This window comes from Hypanus sabinus, chromosome 18 (genome assembly GCF_030144855.1).
Source record: "Hypanus sabinus isolate sHypSab1 chromosome 18, sHypSab1.hap1, whole genome shotgun sequence".
Lineage (NCBI taxonomy): Eukaryota > Metazoa > Chordata > Chondrichthyes > Myliobatiformes > Dasyatidae > Hypanus > Hypanus sabinus.
The window spans coordinates 31,932,705-31,953,341 of NC_082723.1; the positions used below are offsets into that span (position 1 = coordinate 31,932,705).

The 20,637-nt window shown below is 39.1% G+C and overlaps 1 protein-coding gene across 17 annotated transcripts in view; it reads right to left on the reverse strand.

Annotated features, from left to right (window-relative positions):
* Window positions 1-1,025: 1,025 nt before the first annotated feature.
* The window catches only part of LOC132407464 (zinc finger protein 618-like), a 110,493-nt gene continuing 90,881 nt past the window's right edge, over window positions 1,026-20,637 (reverse strand). For all 17 annotated transcript variants that reach the window (XM_059994010.1, XM_059994014.1, XM_059994017.1 and 14 more), the window contains 2 exons: window positions 17,277-17,435; window positions 1,026-8,623 (listed from right to left, as the gene is read on the reverse strand). In XM_059994010.1, the coding sequence (XP_059849993.1) occupies window positions 7,110-8,623; window positions 17,277-17,435 (1,673 nt within the window). In that variant the 3' untranslated portion in view covers window positions 1,026-7,109. The remainder of the gene's footprint in view (window positions 8,624-17,276; window positions 17,436-20,637) is intronic.

Sequence of the window (20,637 nt, forward strand, 5' to 3'; positions counted from 1 at the left end):
ATAAGCAGGTCATGGAAGGGGAGGAGTACAAGGTGACAAGTGATAGCAGCTGATGGGGAAATGTGTTTCGATGTATATTTGACAAAACTAATACCATGTCACCTACAACACTGAAAGGTACGGAGTTGAGTCCCAATGAAGGGCCTCAGCCCTAAACATTAACTGTTTACTCCTCTCCATAGATGCTGCCTGACCAACATTCCTCCATCATTTTGTGCTTTGCTCTGGATTTCTAGCATCTACAGAATCTTTTGTTACTGAATGGTGGAGTTGACACAAGGTACCAAATGCATAACTACTGTTCCATTCCCTCAAGCCTCATGGTTTAAGACTTATTTTGGTGCCCAGCCATGCAACCTTAAGTGGGCTGCTGCTGAATTCTTTACATTCTCCTTAACAGGGGCAGATGTCATTGTGATTACGGAAAATAAGAGTCAGTGGGGATTGAGCTGAGAAGTTTGAGGGCACAGCTGCACTATGTTTTGGGATTTAATGGGTTCCAGGACTAGATACAGCGGTATCCTTCTCCAAGGATCATCATGTTGTGAAGAGGCTAGTGAGTTCTTGGGAACCAGAGAGTGATGCTGTCTGGAATTTAGCCATCTGGTGGTGCTTTGCCATGGTAGTAAGGTCAAGGGGGGAGGTTCATCAAGATCTCAATGATGACATATCACAACAACAGTGAAAGCAGAGGAAGGCTGCAGCTCTAAAGGGATTCCAGTCACTTTGGATGCTATGCCTCTGGACCCTGATCATGGATCATGCAGTGGCTGCCTGTGCATCAGCCTCCCCAGTTAAATAAAATCATGCACAGGCATTCTCCATTAAGGGAATATCCCTTGGGAGAACATTATACTTGAGTGACCATTACAGTAGGAAGTATTTTATTTTGTGAAAATGTTTAAACAATTCAATTCAGGCCAGTAAGTCACCAAGTCTGTTTAATTCATATATACAGGTCAACAAACCTGACCGTCGTAAAAACTGGTGTGCACAGGGTTATTAACATTTCAATGTAAGTGGTGCTCTTTTGAATAATGCCTTTAATTCATACAACCCTAATCAAAGTTAAAACTACACAGTGCTTTACATTGAACAGGATTTTACATATCCTTTATTTTGAGACAGCTGTAACGTTGTCTTGTCAGAATGGTTGGCAGTTAGGAAGTCATAGGATAATTTAGGGGTACGGTGTAATTTGAGCTGAGCAACAGACTAATGTCAGATATCTGTGTATTACATAAACCCAATGACTGAAGGGGGCAGACAGTAACAGAAGTGAAACGGGACATTTGCCACATCAGACCAAGTACATATCTGTACTGTTTACTAGTCTTTTGTAGGCTGCCCATTTGAGTGCTAGTTTTCATACTTAAATGTTGTCAGAGACTCTGGCTCCACCACCCACCCTTCCGTATAGCAGAGTCTAGATTCCAACCACATTCCCCTTCCTCATCTGGGATAAAGTTCTTCCTTAGATCAATTCCAAACCTGTACCCTTTATTACTAGATATCTCTGCTAAGGATAAAGTTTCCTACCCACCTACACCCCTAAATTTTGTACGCCCATATCAGGTCACATTAGCCTCCTCCATTCCAAAAATAAAACCAGCCCACAGATCTCTCCTCAGAACAAAATCATTCCATCTCAAGACAGTACCTTGATGAATTCGCATTGTATCTTGATCATAATCACACATCTCAGAAACAGGCCATTCAGCACAACTTATCTCTGAAAAAAATGTTGACTAGCCAGCTTGTCCTATCTGACCATGTTTGGTCCAAAGCCTTCTAAATGTCTCCTGTATACTATCTAGATGGCTTTTAAGAAAGACCATAAGACATAGGCGCAGAATTAGGCCATTCAGCCATTGAGCCTGCTCTGCCACTCTGTCATGGCTGATTTATTATCCCTCTCAGCCCCATTCTCCTGCCTTCAGCCTGTATCCTTTGACACCCATATTGTTGCTAATGTAACTACCTCAACCACTATTTGTCTCTTTTAAATCTCTCACCTCTGATCTTAAACCCATGTCCTCCCTGGGAAAGACTGTACTTTCACCCTATGCTCCTCATGATCGTATACACCGATCAGGTCACAACTCATTCTCCAATAATATCGCTTCTATGGCATGGAAACTAGAGCTGGACACAGTACTGGTTTATTGAAGATTCAGCATGGTAACAGGCCCTCCCAGCCAAAGATCCCATGGCTGTACCGTTAACCTACTAACCCTCATGTCTTTGGAATGTAGGAGGAAACCCACACTGTCATAGGGAGAACATAGCCAGCAGCGGGAATTGTACCCAGGTCACTGGTGCTGTAAAACATTCTGCCAAACACTACACAGCTGTTCTGCCACAGGATATTTCAGCTCTAACTTAATCAATTTTTTATAATATTGCATCATAACCTCCCTGCTCTTATTCTCCATACGCTCTCAAAGGTTTTCTTCGCTAGCTTATCTTCCTGACTGGTCACTTGTAAGGATCCTTGGACATGTACACAGAGGACCTCGTTATCCAATCCTCCCTAACCACGGGTCCTATCCGTCACTTATCAGGGTTAAATTCCATTTGTCATTGCTTTGGCCATTTTGTCGTGTGTCCAAAACAGTCTATAGCCTTTAACTACTCTCATTATCAACACCTTCAAGAGGATTACAAGCTTGTCATGATTTGGAGGGTTGCATGCCTCAATGACTCAGAGACCCATGCCAAACAGGTCAAAGGATAGCAGCCAGACTAAGAATGCTCCATTGGTCCTCCAGGTTCGAGGATTCAGGTCAGGACAAACAACCCTGACTAATAAAATAAAATTGTCACGGAACCAGAAATTACATGACTGCCAGTAAGAAAGACCAGGCTGTTGACACTATGAAGGAAGCCCTTAACACTTCTAGAGTTGGAGGACCTTCATTGCCGAGTTAAACACAAGCAGCATAACAGGCAGTAGATAGACCACTATCAACAGAAACATGTCATCTGAACATTTAGTAACATCCAAACATTTTTTTAAATTTATATAAAGGACCCCACCATTAACGTCCATAGGCCACAAGCTTAATGACAAAAAAAAAATCCCTCTATTGTTGCCATGGCTTCTTTTACAGAGTCAATTTTGCCCATTTGTCCAAGATCCCAGAGGTCCTGATCTTTTTTTGCCCCATTCTCTTGTGGGAAATTGTCAAAGACCTTATAGAACTCTATGTACACTACAATTGGTCAGACCAATCATAACAAGATGATCCACTGAGCCTTGACTAGACATGGAAAATGGGGAAGTCCCAAATTATTGTTCCACTGGCGTATAGCTTATTGCCAGATGGAAGTGTCACTAGAAAATAAACAAGTCAAACAAAGATTTCTGGATACACAGAAACTGTCTTCCTGGCAATGTTTGAATAGATACAATTTTATTCCCTGGAACTCAATGAGAGAAGATCTTACAGAGGTATACAAAGTTATGAGGGGTATAGACAGGGTAAATACAAGCAGGCTATATCCACTGATGTTGAGTGAGACCAGAACTAGAGGTCATAGGTGAAAGGTGAAATATTTAAGGGGAACTCCTTCACTGTGGGTGGTGAGAGTGTGGAACAAGCTGCCGGCAGAAGTGGTGGATGAGAGTTTGATTTCAACACTGAAGAGAAGTTTGGATAAATACATACCGGTGGGAGGGGTATAGCTGATAGGTCGATGGAACTAGGCAGAGTAACAGTTCAGCACAGATTAGATGGGCCGATTGGCCAGTTTCCCCGCTGTAGTGTTCAATGACTGAAAATACTGAACGATTCCTTATCAAAGTATCAGGTTGACGGGAGGCCATTATGCACTGGAGGAAGAAGACATGTTTCTATGGAAGAACAGACCAGCTCAGTGTCACACTGAGCTGTAAAGAGTACTGCTGGCAGAAGAAGCTGCATCTTGAATTATGCAACTGTATTGTAAATTATTTCAGCCAACTTTAGTACAGATAAACAAGACTAAAAAATTAAAGGAGACTATCTATGCTGGATTGTTTCCTTTGGACCAAAGAGAAAGTGAGATTTAATAGTGGTACATAAAATTGGAGGCTGGACAGATATACTGGAATGACCCCTTTGCTTTAGCTGAGACAATAAGGAAGGGCCATGTATTTAAGTTCATTGGGTTAGACGAGAGGGTGGCTGACAATTATTTTTCCAGAGTCTGGAGTTCACTGTCTGAGAGTGGGGAAGGCAGAAAGCTTCTCACTTTTAAAAAAACACCTTGATGAGGGATTTGAGATCTGTGCTTACAGAGCTATGAGTGTGCCAAGCACTGGGAAATGGTTAAACTGATGTCCATTTATAAAGTCTGCACAGACACAACTCAGTGATAAACAGTGTTAGGATGCTATCCCTCCATCAGCTTTGATATGTGGGTTTACAAACCAGATACAGCATACAAAATGGGAATTACGAGTTGCCCATGTATTGAGTTTTTCTTTGATCAGTTATGCTTTGAATCCAAGATTTTTGGTCTCTTGTTACAGTACCATCACTAGGTTTGAGCCGTTGTATTTTAATACAGTGGATTCCAGTTAATTATGGCAGCTACTTTTTGGAAAAGCTCTCAAAGGACAAAAACTAATCAAGTAAACAACTGGGATTCCCTTTATTTGGGACACTATGCAACTTAATTGGGACAGGAGACAGTTGTCGAATAAGTTCTAACTAGCATCAGTTGCATGTGCTTGTATTATGTTATTCATCTGGGCCGTTTAAAAAAAAAGTGACTTTTGATCATTTTGTTTTTATTTTGGTTTCATGAAGGAAGTCTATTATCTGCATTAGGTGTCTGTACTGATTTTGTTTATTTATATTCACTCAAAAGAACATGCAGCGTACACTGGATGAATCCTTCTGTCGGTAACTATTAGAAACTAATACAACTTCATACTACTGTTAGTGTTCCAATTGGTTCAGTAATTAATTTAAATACATAATTTATTACTCAGTTAAACAGCATTTTTTATATCCCTTTATGGTGCCAGTGACCAACCCACCTAATGTGACATCCTGCAGACAGTTCACAGAATTACTACTACTTCTTTTAAATATACTTCTACTAACCTAGGTGCAATTGGAGTTTGTAAATTACATTTTGATAATGTGTTTTTGGGCTGACTAAACGATCTGCTACTTTTGCTGTTTCCAAGGTAATTCAGTGTGGCTGAAAACAGAATGGCGGAGCATGAACCCATGATCAGCTTTCTCACTGACTAAAGCAGGATTGAAATCAATGAGGATGAGAGTGGAAGGCGAGTTCAGCATGTGCATGCGACTGGTCTCCCTCTTACTTGCTGCCAATGGAGGGTGGGTGCATAGTCTTGGGCCTTGGTCAAGGTGTGATTGGTGTGGTTTGTGGATTAGACCCGTTTGTAGAGAACGGGTCAGTAGCGGGGTATGTGACGAATTCCCACAGAACTGGGGATTTCTGACTGCAATTGGTGGGAGGGGCCCGTCATACTCCATTATCACACTTTTCAGGTGGCTCTGGAAGTCGAGCCCCAATTCGTGACTCGTGACACGGCCGGTAAGCCAGAGGGTCGCCGTGGCTTCTGGGTCGCATACAACAGACATCCGGGGGGTTGTGTATATAACATATAATCATGTTATATCTGATTCTGGTTACTCTTTTTTTTTATTGCTTTTTTGATCGTGGTGAACTGGCTTTGCAGCCTGCAATCAAAGAACAGCAGCGCTAAACTGATTTGAACATTCCTATGCTATTTCACGGACTCTGCAGTTTGATGAATAATATTTTGTTATTTGCTTGCTTTCTGCCATTTGCGTGACTTGTTTTTTCTGGCACATTGGGTATTGGATGTTTTCTTTGAACAAGTGACGTAGTGTTTCTCTCTGTTTCATGACATCCTGCAGGAAGACAAATCTCAGGGTTGTATACTGCATACCTACTTTGATTTCCATGAAACTTTGGTGATTTGGTCAGCTACTTTATTGAGCCGATATGTACTGCTTCTGATGTGTCCCAAATTAACTGGAATCCTCTGTATTTAATTTTAGTGTACGACTTCCTTAGCTTAAAATAAACCCAGTTAAAATACAAAGTTCAACACCCCTTCCTTGTATGTCTCAAAAGGAGGGGTAATTAGGTATAGTTTGCTCCGTACATTGACATAGCAGCTATCTGAAAGTCAAACATACCTTTAGCTGAACTGATAAATATTTAATATTAAACTCTCATCAAGTTCCACATCAATTTGGACATCAAATTTCATCATCTTGGAACTTTGTATTCAGACATGACATTTTAATAACATAAATGACTATCAGATAACCACTTTTGAAATAGCAGACATCTCAGAAGATAATAGTTCCATTAATTTTGACAAGGTGATATATAAAAGCACCATCCACAACACTGCAATTGTAGACAATTGCTCATGTTAAAGGAGGTTCTCAGTACAAAGCTAGAGAAACACAGGCAAAGTGTAAAACTGTGAAGGACTCGAACTTTGGCAGGGAATCGGTCTCATCTCCCATTGACTGCTGTCTTCATAACAGTTTAGACAAACTATTTTATTCCTTGCGTATTTGGTACACAGACAGGCCAGTGGCAGAGAGATTAGAGGATGTGTAGATTTGACCTTGGTGGCTGCTGGAAGCACAATATAAACGGTTACAGATCGTTTCCAGAGCTTAGTGCATGCCCCAGTCCCCGTCCTGATATGGTGACTTCAACTAAAATGTAACTTGTTGCAAACTGTGCAACCGACATTGGCCACATCCTTGGTCCAGGTAACATGTTCAATGAACAACACTAACTATTTATTTAGGTTAATAATAGCACGGCCCAGAAACAGTCCATTGATACCTGTCCCGTCCTGTAATTTCCTCGGTACAGATCAGGGATCAAACCTGGGGTGGATTTCCCAGCCACTCACCGGACTGGCCCAGTGAGCCATAAGGGGCAGCTCACCCAGAATGTCTCAACAAATACGACGTAGATCACAGAAATAAAGACAAAATGATCACAGTAAGAAAGGTTATGTAATAAAACGGACTTCACCACCTGGGTTAAGTTCTGCTTTAGAGCACCAATGTGTCAGACAAGGCAGGGAGTTACTGCAAGTTTGACTTCAGAAACATTAGCTTGTTCATCACCTCTGGTGTCAGCTGTCTCTTCTGCTTTCCTGAAAATGTCTCAAAGTTATTCAGACAGCTACTTCTTGCACCAACTGCTGGCACAGCCAAAAGCCAAAAGGCAAGCTTGGCTAACTTTGGGTGCTTCTGAGTGGCATTTGACCAGTAACCAAACAGATCTGTGGATTTATTGGGCACCGGCTCCTTTAGATACTGAAACACTTCCTCCTTTCGTTCATCCTGATTCGCGTCTTTGTTTGCAGGAGTTTTTGTGTTTTCACTCATTCCACGCACTCTCTTCCTCGCTGGTTGGAATTCAACAACGTCTTCACAGGACTGTCCCATATCTGAAATCATTTCGCACACTCGACTGATTACTTCCTCTTGCTGGTAGTGCGGCACTGACCGCAAGTGCTTCGAATGGGGGTCAAGCACCATTGCTACTTTGTGAGCATTCTCCATTTTGAAGTTTTCTTTCAGGGACTCCAGAAAGAGATGGCAGAGTTTGCTTACGTTGCCTGCGTCATTAGCTTTGGATGTGAAGAGTTTCTCCAATCTGATATAGGTCGGGAGCACGAGCTGCAGAGTTGGTTTGTTTTCACAACTTAGTTCGATAACAGCCTGCTTCACTGGAGCCAAAATAGCTGCAAGATTGTTCAACAAACTTTTATTGCAATTTTGGAAGTGTTTGAGTTCCTTCCTGCCACTGATTAATTCTCGTAACTGTTCATATTTCTCGTGTACAAGGAGGAGAGAGTCTGCAACTGAATTCCAACAACATGGAGCTTGATGTCCTTCAAGAAGGCTGGATAACTCTGGAGTGTCAGTACCTTGCTCCAGTGAACTCATTATCTGGATGCAGTTACTCACAAGTTCAGTAACCTCTGGCATGTTTTGTGCCTGCAATGTTCTTTCATTGAGTACACTCCTTACCATGGAGTTCAATGCACAGGCTGAACACCGCAGACATATCCCAGCTTTCAACAAAGCAGCAGAACTGACTTTGCTATCCGTGACATAAATTGTTCTCATCTCTGACATTACAAATTCAGAAAGGACATTCAACACCCACTGGTGAACCTGGTCACCAGTTTCTTTCCCATCAACCTCTTTAATGCCCAGCACATACCGTTTCATCTGTAACCCTTCCACCTGATGTGCTGTTAGAATGTAGAACGACTCTGACCCCACATTCTGACAATGGCAGGTGACCCCAATTCCCCAGCAAGCATTACTTCCGAGTGCACATGTCACTTTGACCTTCACCTGATTGTACATTCTGGGCAGATGTTTCAGAGCAAGTGCATTCATATCTCCAAGGACGTCAGCTACAGGAAAGGAACCATAACGTGCACCAATGTCTACAAGTGTCTGAGCAAGTTTGACGAAGTCTTTTCCATTAATCACAGCCAGTGCCTTCAGATCAGCGCACATCACCCTGAGTAGCTTCTCAGCAACGTGTTGGCGTTCTTTATCAAGGGCTGAGCTATTCACTGCAAATGAAAGAAATAAATATTAGAAAAATAATTCTGCCCATCAAAATAACAACATTATAATCTATGTTGCTTAAGTAGTATGAATAATTGATATAATTAAAAATACACTCAGTGGCCACTATATTAAGTAGAGAAATGGAACCCGGTGTGGTCTTCTGCTGCTGCAGCATTTAAGGTTCGATGTGTTGTGCATTCAGAGATGCTCTTCTGCACACCACTGTTGTAATGTGTGGTTATTTAAGTTACTGTTGTCTTCCTGTCAGCTTGAACCCAGTCTGCCTATTCTCATTTGACTTCTTCTCATTAACAAGGTATTTTTACCCACAGACCTGCCGCTCACTGGATGATTTTTTTTGTTTTGTACCATTCTCTGTAAACTCGAGATTGTTGTATGTGACGATACCAGATCAGCAGTTTCTGAGATACTCACACCCCACCCACCCCTGGCACCAACATCATCAGAATCAGAATTTAATCGCCAAGTACCTGTGCACATACAAGGAATTTACTTCTGGCAGATGTTGTCTCTCTGCTCATAACAATAATAATGATAAATATAAATGAAAATATAGATTATACATACAAGTAGTGCAATCCAAGTAATAGTTAGCCGACAGTTAACCAGCAGTTAACTGTTCAGCAAAGTGACCTCAGTAGGGAAAAAACTTCTCCAGTGCCTATTAGTCATTCATTCTACAGTTAAAGTCACTAAGATCACATTTCTTGGTCTGAACAACAATTGATCCTATTGACCACATTTGCATCCTTCTGTAACCTGAGTTCCTGATATTTGCATTAATGAGCAGATATACAGGTGCATCTAACAAAGTGGCCACTGGGTTTAAATTTTCATTGTCAACAGTTCAACTCTGAAAAGAGAAGCTGGCAAAATTCCAATGAGTATTTTTGTTTGAATTGCTACGTTTGTCGGTTTAAGCCTTGTGAAACAAAGGACTATAAAAAAAACATGGATTTTCATAGTAGTGAAATAAATTAAAACAGAATGATTTTAGTAAGGAAATGCACATCAATCAGTCCCATAAATTTATTTTCCCCCATAAAAATCAGCCTTATTTTTATTTCTCTCAGCACAGGAACATAGCGGTAATGTTTTACAGCTTCCAGCTGTAAGATCGAGGTTCAATGTTGGGGCCACCTGCAACAAGTTTGTACGTTCTCCTCGTGATAATGTGGGGTTCTTCCAGGTGTTACAGTTTTCTCCTGGTTTCCAAAGACATATGGGCTAGTAAGTTGTGGGCATGCTATGTTGGTGCCAGAAGCGTGGTGACACTTACAGGCTGCCCCCAGCACATGCTCGATGCAAACTATGCATTACACTATGTTTCAATATGTACGTGATAAATACAGCTAACCTTTGCCTTACAACAATTAGTCAAAACTGTCCAATGCATCACTGGCACCAGCCTACCTGCTATCAAGGACATACATGGAATGGTGCCAGAAAAGTGCCAGTAACACATGAAGGATCCCACACACCTTGCTCATGGACTATGTCCCACTCCCATCAGGGAGGAGGTTACACAGCGTCCAAGCAAGGACCACCAGACTAAAAACAGTTAATTTCCCTAAGCAGCAAGACTGATCAACACATCCACCCACTAACCCACTCTCCCACAACCCCAACCACTATAGCTTTATTATTTTCTGTCAATCATCTTGCATAGACACGGACAAACTAGTGGGAAAACTTAAAGATGTGGAAACTCAAGTTACTAAACATGAAGAGGAATTGAAGTTAACTAAGCAAAAATTGTCTGAAACCACAACCCGTTTGGAAAAATATCAAAATAATATTATAGACCTGGAAACTAGGTCTCGCCGAAACAATATACGAATTGTTGGATTGCAAGGAAGAGCTGAAAATGGAGACTTAATGGTTTACTTTGGTAAGCACTTTCATACTCTATTTCCGAGTATTTTATCACAGCCACCTGCTATTGAAAGAGCACATAGAGTGTTTACTTTGAAATTTAAAGATTCAAGCAGACCAAGATTTATTCTGGTTTGTTTTCATCACTTTAAAATTAAAGATCAAATAATGTGACAAGCAAGAAAACAGAGTTTTCAGATTCAACAAGTCTGAGCTCTGTTTTTATGAAGATTATCCGAAAGAAGCAATGGGACAAAGATCAAGATTTGCTTCAGTAATGAAACAAGCATATGATAAGAAACTATTTCTCTCTTTGAGTTACCCGACAAGAATGTAAGTTTTTCTTCGTAATTCTTCTCCACACATTTTCTTTGACCCAAAAGCCACACTGGATTTTGTTCAGGCTATACCTATCACTGATGCTACTACCAAATGAACTATCTGAAAAGCTATTTCGTTATTTGTATATTATTCACATTTTGAATAGATGTATGAAGGCTATCTGAATATTCCATTGAGAGATTAATAAAAGATAAGAAAACCTGCTCATTATTGCATCCTATTGGATTTTTTTTGGAAAGAAGATTTATGGTTCAAGTTTGACTATTTAAATGGCTAATTAGATATTTGACTGAGAAAAAAGGATAAAAGGATTTGTTCCTTTTATCTAATATTTAGCTTGATGTTTCTTTTTGTTGTTTCTTAATTTACTAATTGGTAGTTTGTTTCCTACTAACAGGGTTTCTTTTTATATATATCTGGGAAGGTTTAGTTACTTATGATATTACTAATTAGTATTATTGTAAATTTAGTTCAGTTAAATATATTAACCTCTTTTAATCTGTTTTATTATAGCGTCCAATAACCAAATTTAAAGCTTTCTTAGAGATTTAAAACTAAACTTAAGATGGCGCTGGTTTTTCTCTCTAAGAGATATTATTTTGGTTCTTTTTTAGTTTAATACATGATAGAATGTAAACACTCCTTTGTTGAGACATTACTGTCTTTCTTGCAAGGTCATTTTATTTTTTTGTGTGCTGGCTGGGGGTAGGGAGAGAGGAGACCGACAGAGCAGCCCATGGCTTTGTATTCTATCTCAGTTTGCTTGCCTTTTTTCCGGGCTTTTGGGAGGGTGGGTGGGTGGGTCTAGAGTTAGGAGTTTTTCCCCATTGGGTGGTTCCGGAGAATGCGTGTTTTTTATATGGTTATGCTCATTTTTATATGGTTGTATTCTTCATCACCACCATTTGTTCTGCGCATGTATAAAGTAAATTAGAATAATATTATAGTATGGCAGTTAAACGGATTAATGTAATAAGTTGGAATGTACGTGGTTGGAATCATCCTATTAAATGACAAAAGTCTTTTAAAATTATTAATCAATTCCAACCTGATATAATTTGCGCTCAGGAGACGCATATCAGGGCGGGAGATCAAAACTGATATTTTGGATGGTGGAATGGATTACAGCTTCATGCTACTTCTCAGAGTAAAACTAAAGACGTATCTATCTTTATTAAATCTAATATGTTTACTCGAGGATATTGAATCAGATTCTAATGGTAGATTTTTAATTGTTAAAGGAGTGATTTGTAATAGGAAAGGTTGTTTTGGTCAATTTGTATGGTCCTAATTTAGATGATCCTTTTTTTAAAAAAAGTATTTGCTTTATTGCCAGATTTAAATGAATATATGTTGATAACGTGTGGGGATTTTAACTGTTGTTTAAATCCTATGATTGACAAGAGCCCAACTAATCAGCAGCTTTCAAATCATTCTGCGTCAGTTATTAACTCCTTTTTGACGGATTTTGGGTTGATTGAATTATGGAGGCACTTGCACCCTGATAACAGAGAATATTCCTTTTTTTCACATGTCTATAAAAATATTCGAGGATTGATTATAACTGATCCCCGCCTTTTGCCTAATGTTAAAAACTGAATATGACGCTATTGCTATTTCTGATCATGCGCCTTTGAGTTTGTCCTTTGAATTTGATGATGTCATTTTTGCCCGTCCACCATGGTGCATGTCTTAGACTTTATTGCAAAACTCTGACTTAATCAGTTTTATTGAAAGCAAGATAAAAGAATTTTTTCTTTTTAATGATATAGGAGATATGTCCAAATTGATTATATGGGATACATTTAAAGCATTTTTACGTGGTCAGATTATTTCTTATTCAACTAAACTTAAAAAACAGACTAAAGCAGAATTAGATAAAATTTCAAAACAAATTAAAGATTTAGATAATATTTATGTGACTTCCCCTAATATTGACTTATTTTAAAAAAGGGTGGAACTTCAATCACAATATAACCTATTAACTCATCCAACTGAAGGTTATCTACTTAAGTTAAAGAGCCAATTTTATATGTTTGGAGATAAAAATAAACTACTTGCATCTCAATTAAAATCGGCTGGAGCCAAAAGGCAAATTTTGAAAATTCGTAGAAAGGATGGTACCCTGGTGCGGGACTATAAAGAAATTAGTAAGATTTTTCAAGATTTTTATACTGAACTTTATAAATCTCAATGTCCAGTAGATTCTTCAGATTGCTTTTCCTAAAATTTCTGCTGAGGATCAAAAACTCTTGATGACCAAATTACCGAATCCGAAATTCATCAAGCTATTTTTTCAATGCAATCTGCTATCCTGTAGAATTTTATTAAAAATTTGGAAAATTGCTTTCTCCATGTATGTTGGAGATGTTTAAAGATTCTTTTGTGAAAAGTGATTTACCCTCTACTTTTCATGAGGCTTCTATTTCTTTAATTCTCAAAGAGGATAAAGATCCTACTGATTGTGCCTCATATAGACAGACCACAGAAAAATTTGGTTTTGGTATTAATTTTAATAATTGAATTAAAATGATATATAAAGCTCCTATTGCTACTGTTGTCACTAATAACTAGATCTTTTTTTCAGCTATCACGGGGGACAAGATTGTCCATTAAGTCCTTTGTTATTTAATTTAATATTAGAACCCCTTGCTTTTGCTCTTTGTAAAGCTAAAAATATTCATGGGATTTTTGTGAATGAGACCATGCACAAGATCTCTCTTTACGCTGATGATTTACTGGTGTGTATATATATCTAAGCCTGAAGAATCTATTCCTGCTTTGCTAAAATTATTTGACGAATTTGGAGATTTTTCAGGATATAAGTTTTAGTAAAAGTGAATTACTTCCTTTAAATGAATCTGTCTCTATATATGATAATATTTCTTTTAAAGTTATGGATTCTTTCATATATTTAGGTGTCATAATTACTAAAAAATATAAGGATATTTATGAAGCCAATTTTCCTCCTTTAGTCGACTCTATGAAGTACTCACTTAGTAGATGGAGCCCACTTACGTTTTCACTTGTTGTTCGTATTCATGTAGTTTAAAATGATGATTTTACCAAAATTTTTATATTTATTTCATAACATTCCTGTTTTTTTGACTAAGAAGTTTTTTGATCAGATTGATTCTATTATTCTATTTTTTATTTGGGATAATAAAAGACCAAGAATTAGTAAACTTCATTTACAAAAGTTGAAAAAGGATGGAGGCCTCGCTTTGCCTAATCTGAGAATGTATTATTGGGCTGTTAATTTGCGATAATGTCCTTCTGGTTATATTGGGGTGATAGAAACGATGGGCCAATTTGGGTAGACCTGGAACTGAGAGCTGTGAAACAGTTTTATTTAACTTCGTTATTAGGAGTTGCTCTACCTATACAATTAGCTAAAGTTACTAATTTAAATCTATATCCTGTGGTTAAGCACTCTTTACAAATTTGGCTCCAGTTCTGCAATTCTTTTAAACTAAAAAATTTAAGCTTCGTAGTATAATTTATCGTAATTACTTTTTTAAACCTTCCTGGAGTGATCCAATTTTTTTACTTTGGAAAATAAAGGTATTAATTCTTTTTTGGATTTATTTAAAGGCGGCAGATTGATGTCTTTTGAACAATTAGTTGATAAATAGTCTCTCTCATATTCACACTTTTTACAATACCTTCAAGTTAGACATTTTTTACAAAAAATATTTAAGTAATTTTCCTTACATATTGGAGGCTAACTTGTTAGATACTATTATGAATATGATCCCTTTGATGAAAGGTTCTATTGGAAGAATTTATAATTTATTATTACAATGGGATAAGCGTCCTTTACTTAAGATTAAACAGGATTGGGAGAAGGAACTCAGTTTGACTTTTATATGGGAGGATTGGATGCAGATTCTGAAACTGGTTAACTCTTCTTCTATCTGTGTTAGTCATTCACTGATTCAATTTGAAATTGTATATCGTTACCATTTGATGAAGGAGAGACTTTCTAAAATATTTCCCAATGTTGACAAGTATTGTGATAGATGTAAAACTGATATAACTACACTGACATGTTCTGGTCATGTTCTATATTAAAAGTTTTGGAAGTCAGTCTTTTCAACAATTTCTAAAGCACTCAAAATCAACTTACAACCTAATAAATTGACTGTGCTTTTTGGAATAATTCCTCAAAATATCCACGATATTTCTGTGTCTGACCAACGTTATTGCGTTTGTTACATTAATAGCTAGGAGGGCCATCTTGCTGAAATGGAAGGATATATCAGCTCCTACTTTGTCACAATGGTTCTCTCAAGTGATGCTGTGTCTTAGCTTGGTGAAAATTAGAAGTTGAACCTTTATATGATTTTGAGAAGAGATGGGGCTCATTTGCTTGTTATTATCATTTCAGTTAACTGAAAGATTTCCTCCACGATCTAAATTTAATTTTTTTTGATAGATCTTTCTTCTTGTTGGTGGTTTGATGTTTGTTTTTAGCAGCTTTCTGTATGACGCATGGCTCCGGGGTTGTACCCCCAATGCGTTTCTTTTTTCCCCTCACTTTTCTTGCTTAGTAGGGTTTTTTTAATTCACAAAATTTTCAATCTTGAAGATAATTTCTCTTTTTTAAGGCATTGTAAGTGTTGTTACTTTGATGTACCTGTGTTATTTTTGAATAATAATTATATTAATAATAATAAAAAGATTTGAAAAGAATTTACTATCTCACCATATAATACCTAGCGAGTGAATCTTCCTAACTAACCTCCCATGCGGGACCTTGTCAAAGGCCTTACTGAAGTCCATGCAGACAACATCCACTGCCTTCCCTTCATCCAATTTCCTGGTAACCTCCTCAAAAAACTCTAATAGATTTGTAAAACCTGAACTACCACACACAAAGCCGCGTTGACTCTCCCTTATAAGTCCCTGTCTATTTAAATACTTGTAGATCCTATCTCTTAGCACTCTTTCCAAGAATTTACCTACTACCGATGTCAAATTTACCAGCCTATAATTTCCCGGATTACTTTTAGAGCCTTTTTTAAGCAATGGAACAACATGAACTATCCTCCAATCTTGCAGCACCACACCCGTAGATACTGACATTTTAAATATATCTGCCAGGGCCCTTGCAATTTCAACAGTAGTCTCCTTCAAGGTCCGAGGGAATACCCTGTCAGGTCCTGGGGATTTATCTACTCTGATTTGCCTCAAGATAGCAAGCACCTCCTCCTCTTCAATCTGTATAGGTTCCACGACCACACTACTTGTTTGTCTTATTTCCATTGATTCCATGCCAGTTTCCTTAGTAAATACAGACGCAAAAAACCCATTTAAGATCTCCCCCATTTCTTTTGGTTCCATACATAGCCAACCACTCTGATCTTCAAGAGGACCAATTTTATTCCTTACTATCCTTTTGCTCTTAATATACCTGCAGAAGCTCTTAGGATTATCCTTCACCTTGACTGCCAAAGCTACTGCATGTCTTCTTTTAGCCCTCCTGATTTCTTTCCTATGTATTTCTTTGCACTTTTTATACTCAAGTACCTTATTTGCTCCATTTCCTATACGTGTCATGCATCTCTTTTTTAAAATTAGAGTTCCAATATCCCTCGAGAACCAAGGTTCCTTATTCTTATTCACTTTGCCTTTAATCCTGACAGGAACATACAAACTCTGCACTCTCAAAATTTCTCCTTTGAAGGCCTCCCACTTACCAACGACATCCTTGGCAGAGAACAACCTGTCCCAATCCATGCTTTTTAGATCCTTCCTCATTTCTTCAAATTTGGCCTTTTTCCAGTTTAGAACCTCAACCCGAGGACCAGACCTATCTTTATCCATGATCAAGTTGAAACTAATGGTGTTATTATCACTGGAAACAAAGTGTTCCCCTACACACACTTCCGTCACCTGTCCTAACTCGTTTCCTAATAGGAGATCTAATATTGCATTCTCACTAGTCGGTACCTCTATATATTGATTTAGAAAACTTTCCTGAACACATTTTATAAACTCTAACCCATCTAGACCTTTAACAGTATGGGAGTCCCAATCAATATGTGGAAAATTAAAATCCCCTACTATCACAACTTTGTTTCCTGCAGTTGTCTGCTAGTATAGTAAATGACAGTAAACAATCTGAAATGTTGAATTTTGAATTCATGGGTACATTAGTGAATGCTGGGTAAGACTCATTTACCTTACCAACACTGCTACGGGAAAGCAGCTCCTCCTGGTGGTTGCTATGGAAATTCCACCTTCCCTTTGCACATGCACTATGCCAAGCTTACACCCTTCAGAAACATCTCTATTCCTGGTGCTTATGCTGATGAGTTAATAGTTGGAAAACTGTCCTACAGTGCTGTATGGAGCTGATATGTACAGCATACATTACTGTGTCTCTGGTACAGGCGTGAGTACAGAACTTACTATCATTGGTGCAGTTGGTCTGCCGGTGGGTATTCCTCTTGTCTGGAGATGCAGCTGTAGCAGCAATAGGGGCAGCAGATGTGGTGGCGGTAGCAGCAGTGGTTGCAGTTGTACGTGGCGACTGCACTTGTTTAATTGTTAAGCTGTTTTCGTTATCAGCTGTAAGAAAAGCCATGTCTTAGAGATCAAGAAGAATAACATTTATTTCTTTAGAAATACAGAACAGATAGGCCCTTTGAGCCAAGGCAGCAGCACCTCCCAATTTAAACCTAGTCTAATCACCGACTAACCCCAATCACAATTTACAATGACTACTAACTGGTAATTTTTTGGACTATGGGAGGAAACCAGAGCACCCGGAGGAAACCCACCCATTCCATCAGGAGTCCGTACAGACCTCTTACAGAGGGCAGCGGGATTCAATTCTGAACTCCGATGCCCCGAGTTGTAATAGTGTTGCACTATGTTACCACGACAACCTTAGTGGTCTCACGGTTGTTTATTTCAAATTCCTCATGCACCAAGTCGCAGCGACTACTGAGCCAGAATAAAGCAATTACTTTCCTGAAGAGGTCTGATCATGCTGTCCTTTGGCACCATCTACCACACGAGAGGCATGGTAGTGCAGAGGCCAGCACAATGCTTTACAGTGCCAGTGATCTGGGTTCAATTCAGGTTGCTGACCAAGGAAATTGTACATTTCCACTATGACTGTGTGATTTTCTCCCGATTGCTCTGGTTTGCTCCCACATTCCAAGGAGCTACAGGATAGGATTAGTAAATTGTGGGCATACTATGTCTGCAATAGCACATCCTCGTAATGTGTTGGTTGTTAATGTTACTGCATGTTTCAAAGTACAAAGCTAATCTTCATCTCTACCTTTTCTCATCTATGGCCACCATACTGAAAATCACTCAGAAAGAATGAGCACACCACAGAAGATTGTACAATTCTATCCACTTCATCACCATCTTTCAAGATTTTTTACCAGATTTTCCTGAATGTTAATGGGATTAATTCAGAAGTGCCTGTGAATTGTCTTAACATCCCATTTAATGAGAAGGACACCTGCCATTGAAGTCTAATTATGACTAGATCAAATGAAAAGACTGCCATTGAAAAGTCCAAAATTATATGATTCTGTAAAATATTAATGCAGGGGAATGTTGTTAGTGTTGGCCAGATTAGCACTGATCCCCATTTTAATCAAACTCTAAACAATGGCTTTTATTTTCTATGCATTCTAAGTTCCATAAGAAATAGGAACAGAATTAGTCCATTTGGCCCATCAAGTCTGATTTATTATCCCTCTCAACCCATTCTCTTTCCTACTCCCCATCACCATTGACACCTTAAGAAAGAACCTTTCAACCTCTGCTTTAAGTATACCAAGGCAGGCTGTTCAAGAGTTAGGGCTTCATGTACAAAACATAGGTTTGACCATACAAAGTTATGTACAGCTCTGGTTGCCACCCGGGATTTTTTGGGGGAGGGGGGGGTGGAGATTGAAAACAGAGTGTGGTAGCACTGCCTGGAATGGAGGACAGAATGAATAGGCTGTTTATTCTCACTGGACAGCAAAAGACTGAGGAGTGACATTATGGAAATTTATGACATGAATAGAGGCAGCCAGAAATTGTGGTACATATTGGTACCATCCACACAGATAGAAAAGGGATGAGGCCCTGAAAACAAAATACATTAAGTTAGGAAGGAAGCTGAGAAGCAGGTCTTCAAGTATAGTAACGTTGGGATTACTGCCTCTGCCACGCAACAGTGAGGATAGGAATAGAATGAGGAGGCAGATAAATGGGTGGCTGAAGAATTGGAGCAGGGGGCAGGGATTCAGATTTCTGGATAATGGGGACCCTTTCTGGGGCAGGTGTGACCTGCACAAAAAGAGCGGGTTGCATTTGAATCCGAGGGGGGCCAATATCCTTGTGGTCAGGTTTGCTAAAGCTGTTGGGAGTGATTTAAATTAATATGGCAGGGGCATAAGAACTGGTGTGATAGAGCTGAGGTTTTAGTATTGTGAATGCAAGGATGGACAAGCCAATGATTGTGTACAACTGCAGACAGAACAAAGAATTATGTTGTACCAGAAGCAAAGTTCATAAGGGTGAAGAATGCAGGACTGAAGGTGTGGTACTTAAATGTATGTAGCACTTGGAATAAGACGGACAAACTAGTGGCACAATTAGATTGGTCAGTATGATGTTGTGGGCATCACTGAGTCGTGGCTGAATGAAAGCCATAGTTGGGAGCTTACCGTGAAAGGATATACTTTGTATCAAAAGGACAGGCAAGAAGGCATAGGCGGTGGTGTAGCTCTGTTGGTAAAAGAGGGAATTACATCTTTAGAAAAAGGTAACATAGGGACAGAGAATGTTGAATCTTTATGGGTAGAGTTAAAAAACCACTGGGTAAAAAAAAAACACATTATGGGAATCATATATAGGCCTCCAAATAGTAGCCAAGATGTGGGGTTGAGATTGCAAAGGAAGCTGGAAAGGGCATGTAATAAGGGTAATGTCGCAAATGTGATTGTGGGGGGGGGGGGGGGGGAAGATTTCAATATGCAAGGGGATTGGGAAGATCAGGTTGATGTCGGATTGCAAGAGAGGAAATTTGCTGAATGGCTACGAGATACCTTTCTAAGAACAACTTATGCTTGAGCCTACTTGGGGAAAGGCCATCTTAGATTAGGTATTGTGTAACAACCCCGATTTTGTTAGTCAGTTTAATGCAAAGGAACCCTTAGATGGCAGTGATCATAGTATGATAGAATTTATACTGCAGTGAGAGGGAGAAGCACAAGTTACATGTATCAGTAGCACAGTGAAATAAAGGGAATTGCAGAGGCATGAGAGAGGAGCTTGCCCAGGTGGATTGGAGCAGGGTATCAGCGGAGATGACGGCAGTACAGAGGTGGCTGAAGTTTCCAGAAATAGTTCACAAGGAATAGGTATGTCTCACAGAAGGTGGTTCTCAAATGGAAGAGCTAGGCAACTGTGGCTGACAAGGGAAGGACTGCATAAAAGTCAAAGGGCATATAAGAAGGTAAAAGTGAGTGGGAAATTGGAAGATTGTGAAGTTTTAAAAACCCAAAAGCCAACTGAAAAGCTACAAGTGAAAAGATGGAATACAAGGGCAAACTAGCCAATAATATAAAGCATAGGTGTCAAACTCAAGGCCCGCGGGCCATATCCGGCCCGGCGTACAATTATATCCGGCCTGCGAGATCATTTTAGATAGATCTATTATTTTAATTATTAATGGCCCAGCAATATGAAGCCTATGATTGTAAGTTAATACCAATCATAAAAATAATGCTTGCTCAGCAGTCTTCTTCATAAGAAA